This window comes from Ochotona princeps, chromosome 13, assembly GCF_030435755.1.
Source record: "Ochotona princeps isolate mOchPri1 chromosome 13, mOchPri1.hap1, whole genome shotgun sequence".
Taxonomy (NCBI): domain Eukaryota; kingdom Metazoa; phylum Chordata; class Mammalia; order Lagomorpha; family Ochotonidae; genus Ochotona; species Ochotona princeps.
Window position 1 is genome coordinate 40,633,760 of NC_080844.1, and position 19,062 is coordinate 40,652,821.

At 45.8% G+C, this 19,062-nt stretch overlaps 1 protein-coding gene across 2 annotated transcripts in view; it reads right to left on the reverse strand.

The window, feature by feature from the left end:
- NOC3L (NOC3 like DNA replication regulator) overlaps positions 1–18,281 on the reverse strand; it is a 48,295-nt gene extending 30,014 nt beyond the window's left edge. The window contains exons 1-6 of one of the 2 annotated variants that reach the window (XM_058671019.1): positions 18,123–18,281; positions 17,077–17,284; positions 14,382–14,514; positions 13,244–13,401; positions 11,909–11,962; positions 8,427–8,554 (exon numbers count right to left, since the gene is read on the reverse strand). In XM_058671019.1, the coding sequence (XP_058527002.1) occupies positions 8,427–8,554; positions 11,909–11,962; positions 13,244–13,401; positions 14,382–14,514; positions 17,077–17,284; positions 18,123–18,131 (690 nt within the window). In that variant the 5' untranslated portion in view covers positions 18,132–18,281. Of the gene's footprint in view, positions 1–8,426; positions 8,558–11,908; positions 11,963–13,243; positions 13,402–14,381; positions 14,515–17,076; positions 17,285–18,122 lie in introns of both variants that reach the window. The other variant, XM_058671018.1, reaches the window with a different exon arrangement.
- Positions 18,282–19,062: the final 781 nt, after the last annotated feature.

Here is a 19,062-nt window from a genome sequence, read left to right on the forward strand (position 1 = left end):
GAAGCCGGGAACCAGGAACCTCTTCCAGGTTTCCCATGCGGGTGCAGGGTCCCAAAGTTTTGGGCCGTCCTCAACTACTTTCCCAGGCCACAAGTAGGGAGCTGGAGGGGAAGTGGAGCTGCCGGGATTAGAACCAGCACCCATATGGGATCCCGGGGCGCGTTCAAGATGAGGACTTTGGCCACTAGGCCACAGCGCCGGGCTCAAAGCTGGCTTCTCATTGCTGACACACTCATGCTAACTAGTCACGGCCTGGACAAGCAAAGCAAAGAAGCCTGGAACTCCATCCAGGTCTCCCTCGTGGGAGGCAGGGGCCCAAGTACTTGGGATATCTTCCACGGCTTTCCCAGGCAGAGAATTAAATAAAAAGCACAGTAACCAGAGCATAGATATACGATGCAAATATTACAGGTGGCAGCTTAAACTACTGCCAATTAATATCAAAAGTGGGTAATCATGTATTGTGTAAAGTAAAATATGTGTGTATAAAATATTTATAAAAGTATAAAAATGATTTTTCCAAAGGCAGTTTAAATCTGTCAGCTTATCCAGAAATTATTTTTTACTGGTTTTTCTTAAAAATATTAGACAGACACCAAGGACTATCAGTACGAGCACCGAGGACTACATCCCTACTGCCAAGGAGACCACGGGGGAAATGGAGTGCCTTTGGAGGCCAAGAACTCTGAAGTCACCCACCCCCATTTTGATCTATAATGTGGGATGGAAGAAGCCCAATTCCTGCCTTGCAGGATCCAGGGTCATCAGAACGACAACCAGGATCCCTGAGCAGTCCGCAGAAACAGAAGAACAGTAAACTTCCTTCAGAACTAGGGAGAGGAGCTTCCTCTGGCCCTTGCCTGCTTCCAACTTTGGGTCCCCACCCTCTTTCGTAAGGACCATCAGGATCGCTCCAGAAACCCCTCATAACAAACAAATGAACAAACAAACTAGAATAGATAGAGAACAACTAGGAAAGCTTAGAAACAGACAGGAAGCGGCCAGCCGGGATGCACTTATAACTCACTGGGTGGGACACAAAGATCAGTTACTCCTCTCTGGGGTGATAAAGATTTCTCTGCACACCCCTCCCAAAAACGTTCACCTAAACTGTTGACATATGTCCTGTTAAGGTTACAAAGTTAGACTACCCGAAAAACAGGTTCAGCAAAATCATGCTTCAATGCTATAAAATGCTAAATACTAACATTAAAATAGACAAGAGAATAGCTGAATAGCAATCTATAGCCATTTTAAGGTATATAGAACATGGTTGAATATAAACCAAAATTGAAATGTCTATGAGGAAGTCACAGGTTGTGGTTGAGAACCTGCATGTCCCTGGTAACATACTGGTTAATCAATACCATGTCAATTAAGGCCATAATGTTGTAAATGGTTGTAAATATTATGTTGGGTTTTTTACCTAATTGGGATGATACTCTGCCTGCTCTACCTTCAGACCAGAGATGGTCTCACCAAGAAGCCATTGAACTTACCAGGACAATAAGATGCTGGACTTCATGACTGGTCAAAACCTCCAATGAAAGAATCTCAACTGAATTTGAACTATGGAAATGCAACAAGGTGGAGCAATCCACCGTGGGCGGGAGGGGAAGGTTTGGGGAGGGGCGGGGGGAATCCCAGTGCATAAAAAAGTGTCACATAATGCAATGAAATTAATAAAAAAAAATATTAGACAGAGACAGAGAGTAACAGACAACCTGCTATCCACTGTTTCACATCACAAATGGCTGTAAAGGGACCAGCGGCGTGGCCTAGCGGGTAAAGTCCTCGCCTTGAAAGCCCCGGGATCCCATATGGGCACCGGTTCTAATGCCTGCAGCTCCACTTCCCATCCAGCTCCCTGCTTGTGGCCTGGGAAAGCAGTTGAGGACGGCCCAAAGCCTTGGGACCCTGCACCCGTGTGGGAGACCTGGAAGAGGTTCCAGGTTCCCGGCATCGGATCGGCGCAGCACTGGCCGTTGCGGCTCACTTGGGGAGTGAAACATCGGATGGAAGATCTTCCTCTGTCTCTCCTCCTCTGTGTATATCTGGCTATAATAAAAATGAATAAATCGGAGGGCTGCGGGAGAGGACGTCTAGCTCGGATCCCGAACCCAGTCCTCCATGTGCCCATGGCTCATGGCAGGCTGGGCCCGGACATGCCTGGGTGCGGCCTGCTTCCTTCTGGGGTGAGTACGCCGAGGGGGGAGGCCTCCGTGACTGGGCATGTCCGGGACCCACCCACCACCCTCATTGGGTGGTGGGTGAACGGGATTGGGGAGGGGCGCAACCTTGGGCCTGCAGGATTTAACCTCCGGCTGCCAGAGGCGAGCCGAGGGCTGCGGGAGAGGACGTCTAGCTCGGATCCCGAACCCAGTCCGCCATGTGCCCATGGCTCATGGCGGGCTGGGCCAGGGCGGCCAGTGCGCCATTTGGCGCCAGGCTGTGCCTGCTGGCCGTCCGGCCGGGGAGCTCTGGGGTATTGGACGTCTGAATCGCTGCTGAGATAGCTCTAGAGTGACCCCACTGTTTCTGGGATCTGAGTCATTCCTAAAGATTCCCAATGCCAGTAACTCTTCCTTTGAAGAACTTCCAATCCCTTTATAATGCTGAGCTTTGAACACCTATCAAGTAAAAGATAAGCTCCGGCTTGTGTAGCAGGCTGGCACCTAATGGTCCTCGGAGCAACCACGTGCAGGTGCGTGATTTACGGCTAGGAACGGTCCCAATCTGGGATGCCACAGCTGGGATGAGGTTCCCACCAAGGGGTGTATGTGCTGGAATGGGGGCTGCGTTCTATCTAGGAAACAGTTGCAGTCACCCGAGGCACTAGTGTGGGCTGGGATTGGATACACCAGGCCGGTTCAGATCCCAGCACCATCTGGTGTTATGGAGAAACAGGGTAGATGTGGGACTGACTAGGCTGGGTCTCAATCCCCTTCTGAGCCATGTGTGAGCTGTATGTGGGTATGGACGAGCCATGGCTGGGCTGAAACATCCAACAACAAGAGTCAGAATGGGGTGAAAGCCAGCCAGGAAAAGCCACTGTTCCTGCTAGGACAGGAGGTGAACTGAGTAGGGTTGGCTCAAGAACCCCCTGGCAAGCGCAAAATCTGGCATTGGGAGGGGTTCTGATGGAGGAGCCTGGGCAACTCCTCTGGCAGGACACAGTCCCTGCAGGTAAGCGCGAGAAGCATGATTGGAAACAGCCCAGAATAGGCCATGGAAAGTTTCCCACTGGCATGCATTCGGCATGGGTCAGGAGCAGACCAGGCTGAATCAGTTCATGTCATCCTCTGGCAAATCCGATCACCAGAACAGAGTGTGGAATGGGCCGGGTTTGGTTGCGACAAAACCAGTACACATTATGGAACGCCAGGGCGTGGTTGCCTGTACTGGATATGAATGCAGCACCCATCCAGCACACGTGAGATCCAGGAAGGGAGGGGCAGAGCTGGCGGGGGGGTTAAGGGGCTGGTCCCCTCGCTGGACAACCACTCCCACTGGAGAGTGTTGGCTGGGATAGAGACAGACCCGACTAAGCAAGGCTACAACACCTGTGCGCTGCATGTGGACAAGATCAGGGCCACAGCATCAGCTGGCAGAAGCTGGCACTGGGGACTAATTCTGTCAAGTCAAATCACAGGACCACCTAAAGAGTGCATAAACCGGGACAGAGAGACCTGGGAGGGAAAAAGTGGGTTCCCCCTTCTTGGGTCACTATTCCCGTGGGAGGGCATGAAAACTAGGACGGGGGCTGGGATGGCTAGATAGAGAGGTACTCAACAATATCTGTGAGGGCTGGATGGTTGAATTGGTTAGATAAAACCAAGCTTTAATACCCATTGACAAGTACCAGAGCCAAATGGGATGGGGGACAGATTGGTCTTCTGCTACACATACTGGCAAACCAGGGCAGGGGGCGGTCTGGTGGGGGTTATTGTGGGTCGCCCCAACTAGGCTACAGCTCCCACTGGTTGATGTAAGGGCCGAACCAGACTGGACTGCAACACCCATTGGTTCCAGTGCAACTCGGGACTGAAAACAGAACCAACACAGCAATTGCAACCACCAGCTGATCAGGGTGATGGACTGTGCCGGGCCCTGTGCTTGCTAGTACATACAAGCAACTAATCTGGGAATACCTCAAAGTATCTTTGGAGATCTCCCCACTTGAACTGCTGGACTCAGAATTCTAACCAAGAAAAGACAGAAGACAGAATAGGACGATCATTCATCTCAGCTACATGTTGGCAGCGAAATATGGGACAAATGGAGACTTCATGATGGACCATATCAATCAGTGGACCACCTCATCGAGCGAAACTGGCAGCGATTCATAACTGGAGAACTATTAACTCCACTTGAGCACATAACTCAGAGCATGCCCCACATCCGGGACTTGGGGTGGGCGGGAAACCGGGTGGGGCTTCTCCCTCAATATCCCCTTTTACCTCAGATACATGATGGAAACAATATGGACATAATAGCATTGCCCACCTCCCTATCCCCCTGAACCTTTTTTTTTTTTTTTTTTCTCTTCTCTTTCTTGATTTTCCTTCAACTATAGTTAACTATGTAAAGATTGTCAACAACAATACAATAAAATGGATTATAAAAAAAAAAAAAAAAAAAAAAGAATAAATCTTTAAAAAAAAAAAAAACCAAATGGCTGTTAAGGTCAGGGCTAGGTAGGGACAGAAAGTCTGAGCCACAGTCACCATGCAAGTCTGCCATGTTGGTGGTAAATATCCAGTTACGTAGGCCTACACCTATCGCCTCCCAGGAGCTGCACTGGAACACAGCTGGAGTCAGACTGTCAGTACAAGCACCGAGGACTACATCCCAACTGCCAAGGAGACCATGGGGAATTGGAGTGCCTTCGGAGGCCAAGAACTCTGAGGTCATCCACTCCCTCTTGGATTTACCACATGGGATGGAAGAAGCCCAAATCCTTCCTTGCAGGATCCAAGGGCATCAGAACAACAGCCAGGAGCCCTGAGCAGTCCGCAGAAACAGAAGAACAGTAAACTTCCTTTGGGACTAGGGAGGGGAGCTTTCTCTGGTCCTTGCTTGGTTCCAACTTTGGGTCCCCACCCTCTCTGACAATGACCATCAGGATCGCTCCGGAAACCCCTCAAAACAAACAAACAAACAAAAAATCTAGAATAGACAGAGAACAACAAGGAAAGCTTAGAATCAGACAGGAAACAGCATGGATTCACTTATACCTCACTAGGTGGGACACAAAGATTAGTTACTCCTCATTAGGGTATTGAAGATTTCTCTGCACACCCCTCCTAAAACTGTTCTGCACCTAAACTGTTGACATATGTCTTGTCAGAGTTATAAGCCAATCTAGACTACCGGAAAAAAAAGCCAGGTTCAGCAAAATTATGCTTCAACACTATAAAATGCTAAATACTATAATGAAAATAGACACGAGACAGCTGAATAGTAATCTATAGCCATTTTAAGGTGTATAGAACCCGGTTGTACATAATCTAAAATTGAAATGTCAATGAAGTAGTCACAGGATGTGGTTAAGAACTTGCTTTTTTTTTTTTTTAACATATTGGTTACTCAATACTATGTCAATTAACTCCATAACGTTATAAATTGTTGATGTTATGTTGGGGCTTTTAATTGATTGGGATGATACTCTGCCGGCTCTACCTTCAGACCAGAGATGGTCTCCCCAACAAGCCGATGAATTTGTCTGGACAGTAAGATGCTAGACTCTATGCTTGGTATATGCTTGCAATGAAAGAGTCTCAACTGATCTTGAACTGTGCTAATGCAACAAGGTGGAGGAATCCACCATGGGGGGAGGGTTTGAGGGGGGTGGGGGGAATCCCACTACCTATAAAACTGTATCACATAATGCAATGTAATTAATAATAATAATAAAAAAAGCTGGAGTCTAAAGCCAGAGCCAAAAAGCAAGTTCAAGCACGCCAATGTGAGACACAGGCATTTTAGTCACCAAGCTAAGCACTTACTTCTAGAGTTTTCTTATACCACGTGTGTCCTATTTTCCAAAAAATGCTTTAAAAATTAACTGCCTATAGGGGGCAGCACTATGGCATGGAGCGCTAAGACCAGCTGCTCCACTTCCCATCCAGCTCTCTGCTTATGGCCTGTGAACAGAGGAAAACTCCAGTCCTTGTGCCCTTGTACCTATGTGGGAGATCTGAAGGAGATTCCTGGCTTCAGATCAGTTCTGCTCTGGCCATTGCAGTCATTTGGGGAGTGAGTCAGTGAACACAAGATCTCTGGCTCTCCCTCTATCTCTAACCCTGCCTTTCAAGTGAAAATAAATTACTATTATTTTTTAATTATTTATTATTTAACTTCAGTAATTACCTTGTATTATGTGACACAGTTACATAGATACTTGGGTTCTCCCCACCCCTCCCCAAACCCTCCCACCATGGTGGATTCCTCCACCTTGTTGCATAACCACAGCTCAAGTTCAGTTGAGATTTCCCCATTGCAAGCGTATACCAAACATAGAGTCCAGCATCTTATTGTCCCGTCAAGTTCAACGGCTTCTTAGGTATACCCTCTCTGGTCTGATGACAGAGCCAGCAGAGTATCATCCCAGTCAATTGAAAGCTCCAACATACCATCAGCAAAAATTTACATCATTATGGAATTAATTGACATAGTAATGAGTAACCAATATGTTAAAAGTAAATGCGGGTTCCCAGCCACCTTCTGTGACCACCTCACCTATACTTCAATTTTAGTTTATACACAACATATAACATTCAAAACATAACATGTTATACATAATATCATATCATCTTAAATTAAGGCAAACATGTGGTATTTAACCTTTTGGGATTGGCTCATTTCCCTTAGCATTATGGTTTCCAGTTTGGCCCATTTGGCCACAAAGAACTGCATTTTGTTTTTTTTAATAGCTGAGTAGTATTCCATGGAGTCGATGAACCATAGCTTTCTTATCCAATCCTCTGTTGATGGGCATTTTGGTTGCTTCCATGTTTTTGCAATTACTGATTGTGCTGCTATGAGCATAGGAGTGCATGTTGGTTTCTCATAAAACAATTGTTCTGGATATATTCCTAGGAGTGCTATTGCTGGATCATACGGTATGTTGAATTTGAGTTGTTTGAATATTCTCCATACTGATTTCCATAGAGGCTGTACCAGCCTGCAGCCCCACCAGCAGTGGAGTAGGGTTCCCTTTTCCCCGCAACCTCGCCAACAAGTGTCGTTGGTGCTTTTATTCATGTGGGCCAGTCTTACTGGCGTTAGGTGGTACCTCATTGATGTTTTAATTTGGATTTCCCTTATTGTCAGGGAACTTGAGCATTTAAATGTTACATACAATATGAGATATAAATTCATTATGAACAGCCTGGAATGGTAGCCGAGTGGCTAATGTCTTGCACACACCAAGATCCCATATGGGCACAAGTTCATATCCCAGCTGATCCACTTCCCATCCAGCTCCCTGCTTGTGGCCTGAAAAAGATGTCGAGGATGGCCCAAAGCCTTGGGACTCTGCATCTACATGGGAGCCCTGGAAAAAGTTCCTGGCCGTTGCAGCCATTTGGGGAGTGAACCAGCAGATGAAAGATCCTTCTGTCTCTCATCTCTATAAATGACTTGCCAATAAAAATAAGTAAATCTTAGAAACAAACAAAAAAAAACAACAAATCACTGCATAATTTTCTTAAGCTTCAAGTTTTCAACTATAAAATGAGAGCACTATTTACTATTGCTATGGATCTCTAATGAGCCAACACAATCATCCAACAGAGAAACTATTTCATTTCACATGACTTCCTATATATTTTATCATTTAATCCTCACACAAGACATTTCTACAGCAGATACAATTCTCCTGTGGAAACAAAGGTATATCTTGAGTAAAATGATTTATGCAAATCTGAACAGATTCAATCTCGGCCAAGACTGAATCTCAGGATTCTTGAGCTCATGGACTATGACGGCTTGCACCAGGATACACACTGGCCCAATATTTCATAACTCTGGTTCTATTTCTTCCCAAGTATGTTCCACTTACAAATATTCCTGAATGTCACTTACTTCCATCTTATATGTTCCTTTAAAGAAAAAATACTAACCAGGCAAGCAAATTTGCCAGCAGTTTCTTACTTCTTAAAGCAACTAATTTTACAAACAACTCTTTTAATGTTACAACAGTAAGTCCAACGTCTCCACTGAAGGTGAGGAAAAGATCCCGACACAATTTTTCTAAGATCACAGAAACATTTACACACATGATCAAGCCAAGACTGTCATCCAATTCCGCTACAATGTTAACATTTTTCTTTTTGGATATATTATAAGCAACAAAGAAATTCTTAATATATTAGACATATGTACAACTAATTTGAGTGCCTGAGAGAATCTGTACTACTCACATTACTTTCGGGATCTGATACAATGGCAGAGGCCAAGGCTGCAATATGCATTTTCTTCTCCTGTAATTTCTTCTTCCGCTCAGCCAAGTGCTCCTCCACAGTTAGCTCTCGAACAGGATTCTCCACAACTTCTAAAACAGAAGAAATTTCCCTCTTAAACATGTCTTTAGTTATAAGCATCCAAAACCTTAGTTGGGGCCCAGCACAATAGCCTAGTGGCTGAATCCTCGTGTTGCACGGGCCAGGATCCCATCTGGGCACCAGTTCTAATCCCGGCAGCCCCACTTCCCACAAAACTCCCTGCTTATGGCCTGGAAAAGCAGTCAAGGACGGCCCAAAACCCTGGGAGCCTGCACCCATGTGGGAGACCCGGAAGATCCTGGTTTCAGATAGGCTCAGCTCCAGTCACTACGGCCACTTGGGGGAATGATCAGCAGATGGAAGATCTTCACGTCTCTCCTCCTCTCTGTATATCTGACTCTCCAATAAAAAAGTAAAAAATAAAATCTTAAAAAGATATATACCCATAGAAACTGGCTCATAGTGTAGCCACATCATTAGAAAACACTCAGCATCACAAAGGGGTGAACTGTCTGTACATGAAAAAACAAATTCTCCAGGAAATTATCCTGACTAGGAAAAAAAATGCAAACCAACTCCCAAAGATATATACTGCATAATTTAATTCATATAACATTATGAAAATGAGAACATTTAAAAATAGAGAACAGATCAGTGGTGGTTAGGGAGAAAGCAAGGGGGTTAACATCAGGATAGAAGCAGCTGTAAAGGAATGTGGTAATGAAACTTTTCTCTCTTCAATGTATCAATGTCATTATCTGCTTACCATATTCTACTCACCTGTCTGTATGGTTGGAAACTGAGTAAATGCCAGAGGATTTATTATTTCTTGCAACTATCAATCTATAATTATCTCAACACGTAAAATTAAAAACATACTATGCAGTTCAAAGGCAAGGCCATCACAGGCTAAATTTCCCCCACAAGGCTAAATTTTCATACATATGCATTTAAGATACATACGTATAAATTACATATAAAATCTGTACATATTTTATTTTAAAGTATGCATTTAAATACTTTACAAATACATTTTATTTGCACATAAATGACTTTATTTTTGAAAAAACATTTCTAGGAACTGGAACACAATATAAGTAATGAGCTTACAATGGATGATTGAAAATAGTTTACTTACAATCTCATTTACACTAGTAATGAGGTCCGTTAAGATGAATTGCATCAATGCGTTCTTCCACAAATTCCAAAACAAGCTTCAACCAATAAATTTTTCAATTTAACTTTGATGAAAGCTATTCTGGCCAGGCAGCAGTAAGTGGGTGCTGGGTGCGAGCCCAGTCAGGGTGACCCACCAGGATGGCCCGGCCTCGCAGGCTGCCAGGTTGGTAAAAAGCAAAAAGGACGAGCTGCAGCTGCAGGTCATTCCGCAGCAGTGTGTGCGAGGCAGGCGCACCGGCAGGCCGCACCGCCCTGAGCACGCTTCTCCAAGAAAGGAGCATTTCCAACAGTCACAACCTCCACCAGAGAAGGTGCGTGCCCAGCAGCACGCCGGCCACACTGCCCGACCCACCCGACGCACGGGCCATGTTCTCCAAGCTCATGCCTGCAACAGCCTGCAGAGCGGCAACAGCCCAAGACCGTCGCCACCTGCTACCCCCTGCAAACTCTGGGCCATGTCCAGCCACCAGGCACCCTGGATGCCCCATTCTCTCCCACAGCGTACCCATAGCCCACAGCTCATGAGACCCACAAGGCCCCCAGGGGAAAACCACATCAACCACAGATGGCCAGAGACTGGAAGCCTGGGTGCTGAGATGGAGCCACGGGCAGTCCAGGGTGGCTGGGCCACAGGAAAGAGGAGGGGGTATCCTAAAGATGGCACTAGAAGGTTTTATAAAAACATTTTTTTGTGGGGACAGTAAACTTCTGGGTCACTTATGTCCTTCAGGAGTTTTTCTTTGGATAAGCTCTATTTCTATTTAATATAGAACTACAATGTTAAAAAAAAAAAAGTTCCTCTAGCTTTTACAAACCCAATTATATTATGAAAAACAGACACTATACAGAGAACTTAGGTAATGCTATTCATAACAAACCAAATGACTTCATTATCAAGTTGTAATTTGTATATGTGCTGCCGAAGCAAGCACTATCAAACTGTAATTTGAAGCTAAAAAGTTAATAGCTTTAGGGCCCGGTGCAATAGCCTAGCAGCTAAAGTCCTCGCCTTCCACACACCAGGGTCCCACATGGGCGCCAGTTCTAATCCAGGAAGCCCTGCTTCCCATCTGGCTCCCTGCCTGTGGCCTGGGAACAGTCGAGGACAGCCCAAAGCCTTGGGCCCCTGCACCCAAGTGGGAGACCCGGAAGAAGCTCCTGGCTCCTGGCTTCAGATTGGCTCAGCTCTGGCCATTGTGATCGCTTAGGCAGTGAAACATAGGACAGAAGATCTTCCTCTCTGTATATCTGCCTTTTCAATAAAAATAAATAAATCTTTTTTTAAAAAGTTAATAGCTTTATATAGGCAGGTCATTCTCTTAAAATTACAAGGAATCAAGAACAGTAACAATTAAAAAGACTTGGGCCCGGCAGCGTGGCCTAGCGGCTAAAGTCTTCGCCTTGAACGCCCCAGGATCCCATATGGGCGCCAGTTCTAATCCCGGCAGCTACACTTCCCATCCAGCTCCCTGCTTGTGGCCTGGGAAAGCAGTTGAGGATGGCCCAAAGCACTGGGACCCTGCACCCGTGTGGGAGACCTGGAAGAGGTTCCAGGTTCCCAGCATCGGATCAGCGCAGCACCGGCCGTTGCGGCTCACTTGGGGAGTGAAACATCGGATGGAAGATCTTCCTCTCTGTCTCTCCTCCTCTCTGTACATCGGCTTTCCAATAATAATAAAATCTTTAAAAAAAAAAATTAAAAAGACTTGATGCCTTCATATTACAAATAAAATCATATACTTCTTTCCAGAGGCTAATCTGCTGCCTAAGGCATCGAGGTCCCGTTGGGCACCAGTTCTAAGCCTGATGCTCCACTTCTGATCCAATTTCCTGTTTTATGGCCTGGGAAAGCAGCACCTGACAGCCCAAGTCCTTGAAACCCGGCACCAACATGAAGATCCAGAAGCTCCCTGTTCCTGACTTCAGAGCATCCCAGCTCTGGCCACTGTGGCCATGTGGGAAGTGAACCAGGGGATAGAAGGCCTCTCTCTCCTCCTCTTTTGGGTAAACTAAAATACAATACGATATGATACTCTACAATAAAATCATATATATTTTTCTATAACAAAAAAAATCAATTCCACAATTAAATCTTCAAAGGTGGAAAAACTTTCCAGAGCACTGCACAATGTGCAATCCAGATTTCAAAATTAACTCCCACTTCCTACTATGCAAAACATTCTAATTCTCAATAAACAATTTGATAAAATCTATCCCATTACCTTCCTCAAATTCAATCTCTTCTGCGTCCTCTTCATCTTTGCTATTGTCAATAACTGCACAAAAAAAGAAAATGTGTTTTTAAACTGTGATACCATAACTTACCATCAAACCTGAGATGGTGACTGCCTGTCTGGGGAAGGAGCGAAGCTTCTGGGTGATGCCAATGTGTGTTTAGCACCTTGCGGCAGTCACACGGGGTACACTATGGAAAGTCACGTTCATGTTGCATCTTAGATTTCTACCGTTGTGTGTCTGTTCACACACAAGAGACACAATGAAAACCAAGGGAGGTTAATCAAGGATAATTAGATGCTCCAGTTTTAGAAACAGGAGTTAATGAAATGACTCTGAAAAAAAATATCACCTGAACCCTACAGTGCCAGTTATCCTAGGAAACAACAGACACTGGAGATCACCATCTGTGCAAGGCCAATTCACGATGATCTCACAGTGAAGAACCTCTAAATCCATTATAGCTCTTCATAACACATACTTCACATGAACTTTCTGAAGACTCGCTGTCTAATTTCAAAAAACTTTGGGGCCTAGCACTGTGGCCTGGGAAAGCAGTTGAGGACTGCCCAGAGCCTTAGGACCCTGCATCCGCGTGGGAGACCTGGAAGAAGCTCCTAGCTCCTGGCTTTGGATCAACTCAGTCCCAGCCATTGCAGCCACTTGGGGAGTGAACCATCAGACGAACGATCTTCCTCTCTGTCTCTCCTCCTCTCTGTATGTATGACTTTCCAATAAAAAAATAAATCCTTAAAAAATTTTTTTGCACTCTTTTAATTCCATTTTCCACAACCTTTCTGAAACACTCATAATTTCTCACAAAAATGAAGCTTGCTGTGAAACTAAATACAGCTTCCCCTACTTTAGACATACATGAAAGTTTAAATTATTTCTACCATTATCCATCTGCCAGAAAAAGCCAAGATTCCCATGTACTGATTCACTCCCGAAACACCCACAGCAGAGAGGGCAGTCAGGTTACAGCCAGACACCCAACAGAATCCAGGTAGCCCAGATGCTGCACTTGCCATCCAGCTCTCTGCATCTGCCCTGTGAAAGCAATGAAGGATGGCCCAGGTCACTGGGACCCTGCACCCACACGGGTGACCAGGAAAAGGCTCCTGGATTCTGGCTTTGGATCAGCTCAGCACTGGCTGATGTGGCATTTCAAATGGAAGATGTCTCTCTGTTTCTCCTTCTCTGTAAAATTTGCCTCTGAAATTAAAAAAAAAAAATCTTACCAAATAAATTTTTTTAAAGAATTAAATTATGAGGGAATTAGATGCAAAATGTTTAAGCCTACACAAGTTGCTGAGGTTTACCTGGCTTCTCTCTGGTCTGTGGAATTATACCACTTTTATCTTTGATAGGAAGCAAATGAATCAGTTCCTTTTCAGGTGCAGTTTGCAGAGTTCTTGGTATTTTTTCATATTTCTCTATAATGTGCTCATGCTTTCGTTTCTTGGCATGAATGGGCTCACTGCAAGGAAAAAAAACAATTATCAAATTTAATGCATTTTAAAAGGTATCTAGAGATTACTTAAAAGTGCAGAAATGTAAGCCACAAGCCAAACCTGCAACAGGTACACACATACGCACTTTGATCATTGCCAAGCACATAACAGGCACTCGAACAGCAACTGAACAAATGGACCGCATACACACAAGACCCACACAGGAGCTCTGTCCACTCTCCCCTTTAGAGAACTACAGGTGAAGGTCACAGCAGATTCTTTTTGTGAGAACCTTTCCTCGGAGCCAAAAGGCACACTGTGCTCTTTACTTTTCCAAAATCTTTGACAGCACTGTAAGGACTGGAGAGTTAAAACAGCATGCTACCTGGGCCCGGCGGCGTGGCCTAGCGGCTAAAGTCCTCGCCTTGAACGCCCCAGGATCCCATATGGGCGCCAGTTCTAATCCCGGCAGCTACACTTCCCATCCAGCTCCCTGCTTGTGGCCTGGGAAAGCAGTTGAGGACGGCCCAATGCATTGGGACACTGCACCCGCGTGGGAGACCTGGAAGAGGTTCCAGGTTTCCGGCTTCGGATCGGCGCGCACCGGCCCGTGGCGGCTCACTTGGAGAGTGAATCATCGGATGGAAGATCTTCCTCTCTGTCTCTCCTCCTCTGTGTATATGACTTTGTAATGAAAATAAAAATAAATCTTAAAAAAAAAAAAAACAGTATGCTACCTTCAAGTACTGTACCTCATCATTTAAACAGGTGTGTACAACAAATCAACTAGATTGCATTTTTAAACATGGTATTCAGTTCATCTTCAACTGACTATGAAAATAAGTCATAGGCAACTTTCTAACATGGAAAGAACAACATGATTATAGATCAAATGAAATAGTACCTAGGGGGAGGGGTGGGGGGATCCCCAGAGCCTATGAAACTGTCACATATGCATAATAATTAATAAAAAAAAGATTAAAAAAAAAGAAAAAAGAAATAATACCTAGATGAAAGATCTCTTGTTAGAAAAGATGCTTTTTGTCCTAAATCCTTCAGTAACTGTAAGTCATCTTCATCCATCATATCTAAGGGAAGGGCTTCCTCTTCTTCCTCTTCTTCCCTCTCAACTCTTTTACCTGTTTCACAAAGAAAGAGAAAAAAATAAAACTTCAAGTCAAAAAACTGAAGTTGTTTGTCTACAACTGACAGGAAAAGCTTATGTTTTTCTAACACCTCAGTTCCGTGTTTCCAAGAAGGAAGCACTACTGCCATGCGACGCAGAGCCACTTCTTGCTAAAGCTGAGTGCCCCGAGCTATGCAAAATGCCAGCATCTCCCTAAACTTTACCCAACCGGCATTCCCAGGTCACTGATAATAATGAAAAAATGATACCACACATTATCGAATGCCTTTCAGTTTGAGAGCCAGGGACAGTCTCATATCTTTTTCATCTCCAATGACTTTCATTTCCATTCCACTTTAACCACCCTTTTTCACGGGCTGCATCTTAAACACTAGCACACACACCACCTGCTCTTATTCAGCTACTTTTGCTGCATTTCTTTAATCAAATACAGACCATCAATTCTATAATCACCCCACTTCCTGTCCATGTGTACTGTCCTCACACAGACTGCATGGTTATCACTTCATTCTCTTCCCTGTATTCTCAACTACTTTTCTTTCTACATTGAATACACTCATACACTAATTCTGTTTGCTTGCTTTCTCCATCTATGTCAGAAAATATTGCCAATTGGGCCCGGCGCGATAGCGTAGCGGTTAAAGTCCTCTCCTTGAACGCACCGCGATCCCTTATGGGTACCAGTTCTAACCCCAGCGGCCCCACTTCCCATCCAGCTCCCTGCCTATGGCCTGTTAAAGTAGTCAAGGATGGCCCACAGCTCTGGGACCCTGCACCCATGTGGGAGACCTGGAAGAAGCTCCAAAATCCTGGCTTCAGACTGAGGCCATTTGGGGAGTGAACCAGCAGATGAAAGATCTGTTTCTCCTCCATATATCTGACTTGCTAATAAAATGTTTTTAAAAAGTATTTTTTTAAAAAACAGAGCTTTTTCTTTCACTTTTGTTACATAAGTGCTAATATGTCATGTTATTTAAATCCTACTAAATCTTAAGACTAAGTAACCAACCTGGGCCATATTGCTAGTAAATATAATCAACAGAAAGCTCAAGCCTGCTTTCAGCCAATATTCTTCTTTAAAATACACACACACACTTCAAAGAGTCAGAAAGAGAGGAAAGGCGAGCTCTCCCTCCACCGGTTCATTCTCAAGGCAGTAATGGCCAGAGCTGACTCCCTATAAGGAGAGACCGTATACTGAGACACACACAAACAACAGGACAGCCAGCCTCTGATTCAACAAGGATTTTGCTGAGTGTCTCACCAAAAAATGCAAAGAAAAGCAGACTGAATATCACTGCAGACTAAACATCCAAGGCTATGGACAGATCAAAGCAGACAGCTGCCCAGTGTGGGAAGTGGTATCTCATACTTGATGCAACAAAGCCAACACCATCTCAGAATAACAGACTATTCAAGCAAAACCTTCAGGCCATTCTTCCCTCCCAGGGTCTCAGAGAAGCACCAGGGGACCTCTCCTGGCACTGATGTGATCTGGCAGCAAGGAGCAACACAACACCTCCCAGTTCTCCTCCCATACACCGCCCCCCCAGGAGGGCGTGGTTTTTACTCTTACCCACCTTCCCCCTAAAACACCCAGAGACTGCATGGGTCTGTAACCCCCTCACAAACATTTTAAACTGAATAAGTTTAAGTTAAACCAACAACCACTCGGCTCTCGTTCCTGAGTCCCATCTCCTAACAGTGAGCATCCTGGGAGGCAGCGGTGAGGGCCCAAGTGACCGGGTCCTCACACCCACCCACGTGGGAGGCCTGTGCCCAGCCTCAGCTGTCCTGGACGTCTAGAGACCGCGCCACCCACGGGTAGCTTTTGCTCTGTGACCACCTCTCTCCACTCAAACACATAAAAATCCAAAATTCAAGCTGAGTGATGGCTAACTCCCTGCTCTACATTTTCAACATCAACTCCTACTTCCTTCCACCACCAAAACCTGATGCATTTGTATCAGTAAGATATGAAGATTTATATCAGCAAGATATAAAGCTAGCATGACTCAAGTAATTAGTCTACTTGGAGTTCTTGAATAGTTTCACAAAATCAACCTGACAACTTAGAGTTTAATTTCACTCCAAGTTTCTACGTGAAACTTGAGTCATAGTTGAGAAAATCAAAAATCCCTTTGGTAACACTGTGAATAAGGAATCAGAGAAAACCAACATTTGATCCTTAACAAAACTGTCAATCAATGGGAAAGTGGCCACACTGACATAATCTCCAGTTTGTTTTTTCCAAATATGAATCCTGAAAACTGATTTTCTTTTCACTTCTTTTTTATTATTATTTTACTATACAGTTTCATAGGCCCTTGCCTCCTTCCCAACTCCCTCCCCTGAGAACTGTTTCGTAAACAAACTCACAGCAGAAGTCACCGGTTGGCAAGTGAATGCCATTCTTCACACTGACTGCACTGAAGTACATAGGATTACTGTACTTACCTACTCCTAGAAAGGTCTAAAAACAAGAGTGACTGCTCAACGGTATTTCCATGAGCAACATCACAGAACTGAAGCACGTGACTATCTTCACAATTACCTGCCCGTTTTTCCCTCGGGTCCTCCAAAGGGACGGGTTTCTTAGACACAGCATCTTTCACGGCTTGCCTTAGCTTCCGCTGCTCTTTTCGGTACTTCTTGAGCGTGCTTTGTTGTTTAAACTGCTTGTTTTTTAGCTTGTTTTCAAGTTTAACCTTGCTGGTTTTTATCAACTTCCGAAAGCTTGGGACCTGCTTTTTATTTCTTCTCTGGAAAACAGTCACAAGGTGGACTGGTCAACTGACAAGACTAAAATTAATTTCATTTTTTTAGAAAACCAGGTTCAGGAGGAAAAAAGATTGCTTTGAAGTGTCATCAAGCCATTTCCAGAATTTTCATGGCTCTAGCACCTAACAGCTAAAGCCAAACTCGCATTAACACCCGCCCCGCCTCGCCGTGGGGCCAAGGGCACGAGCGCTTCCCCCAGGTGTCTCCGGGAGATCCCAACCCACAGGAAAGACGGAAAGGTTCCTCGCGGCTCGTTAGAGCATCCCGCTGTCCTCAACAGGTAACAGCTGCCGCTCAAACGGCGGGTTTGCCATTTGCAAACCTGCAGACAGCCGGGTTAAGCAGCGACCGCCGCTGCGCACCCACCGCAGAGGAAGCAGCGACGGCTCGGCCAAGCTGCCCAGCACCCCCAAACTGGCCAGGGACACTGAACCCCGAACTCCAGCCTCCGCCTGCCCCCCTCCCTCCCTGCAGCGACCCCCTCATTCGGAAACCCAGTTCTCAGACCTAACTACGAGATCCCAAGCACACCGCTTTCCTGTTTTCGACTCCTTGAAGGGGGCCAACGCACTGCCCCGGAGCCCGTGACTCTGGAGTCACAGAGAGCTTCTCATTTGAGAGAGCGAGAGAGACAGAGAGAGAGAGAGAGACAGACAGACAGACAGAGACAGAGACAGAAAGACACAGGATTCGGGAGGCGCGTCCAGCCCTCGAGGTCTGACACGCTGCGCCAGGAACGCCGAGGCCTCCAGGCCCCCACGGCTGAGACCCACGGAGAAGCCACACTCGGCCCACCACGGGGCTGCCCGGGACACTCACCGCCTTCATCCTGACGCCCTAAGCCGGTCCCACCAAACCCAGAAACCCAGCAGGGACACACGTGCCAGAGTAACAACACCGTGCGACCCGGAAATGGCCTACACGCCCTCTCCGTGCTCCGCCGGCGGAAGCGTGGGCGGGACTTCCGCGGGGGCTCGAGCGCGCGCCCTCCTTATGCCGGTGACGTGCCGGCAGCCTCCCGCAAGCGTGACCCAGCCCACAAGGGGCGGGGAGAAAGCCAACAGGGGGCGGGAAGAAGGGCAAGATGCGGGGTCCGACTCGAGGTGGGCGGGGCGAAAACCAGCAGGGGCGGCAAGAAGGGCAAGGGGCGGGGCCAACTCGCGGTGAGGCGGGGCTCCGAGGACGGAAGGACCGAGGGGCACTTGGTGAGGCTCTCTGAACCTTTGACTTTTGCCCGATGTCTGTTAAAGTCAAGGGAAAATCGGAGGACTGGTTTTTCTCAGTCACTTTACTGCGTGCCTTTCTGCCTCTCCGCAACCTCTTGTCTCTTGATCTAGATGTTCGTGGTTTGTCCTCCGTGAAGCATGGGATAGAGACACCTGTCCACCCCTGGACAAGCGCTCAGAGCCTGTTTGTGGAATGACAGATGACTTCTCACCGCCTTTTGCCACTCAGAAACCTCTGATTCTCGGTGTGTTGTTTGGGAATCATCTTGCTTGAATTTTAGGCAATGTCTGATAAAGAATTGTATAAACGAGACTCATCAGCTTCTCAATATTTTCCTACTTGTTTGGGGGGTTAACTATATTGTGTGCCTGTTAATTCTGCCAAAGCCATTAAATTTAGCCTTAAGACTTATGCATTGCAAGCATGTGGTTTTCAAGGTGCTTGTCTCCCCCAGATTTTTTTAACTTAAGAAATTTAAGAATCCCACTTCAGGTTTTCTTAATTTTCTTTCTTTCTTTCTTTCTTTTTTTTT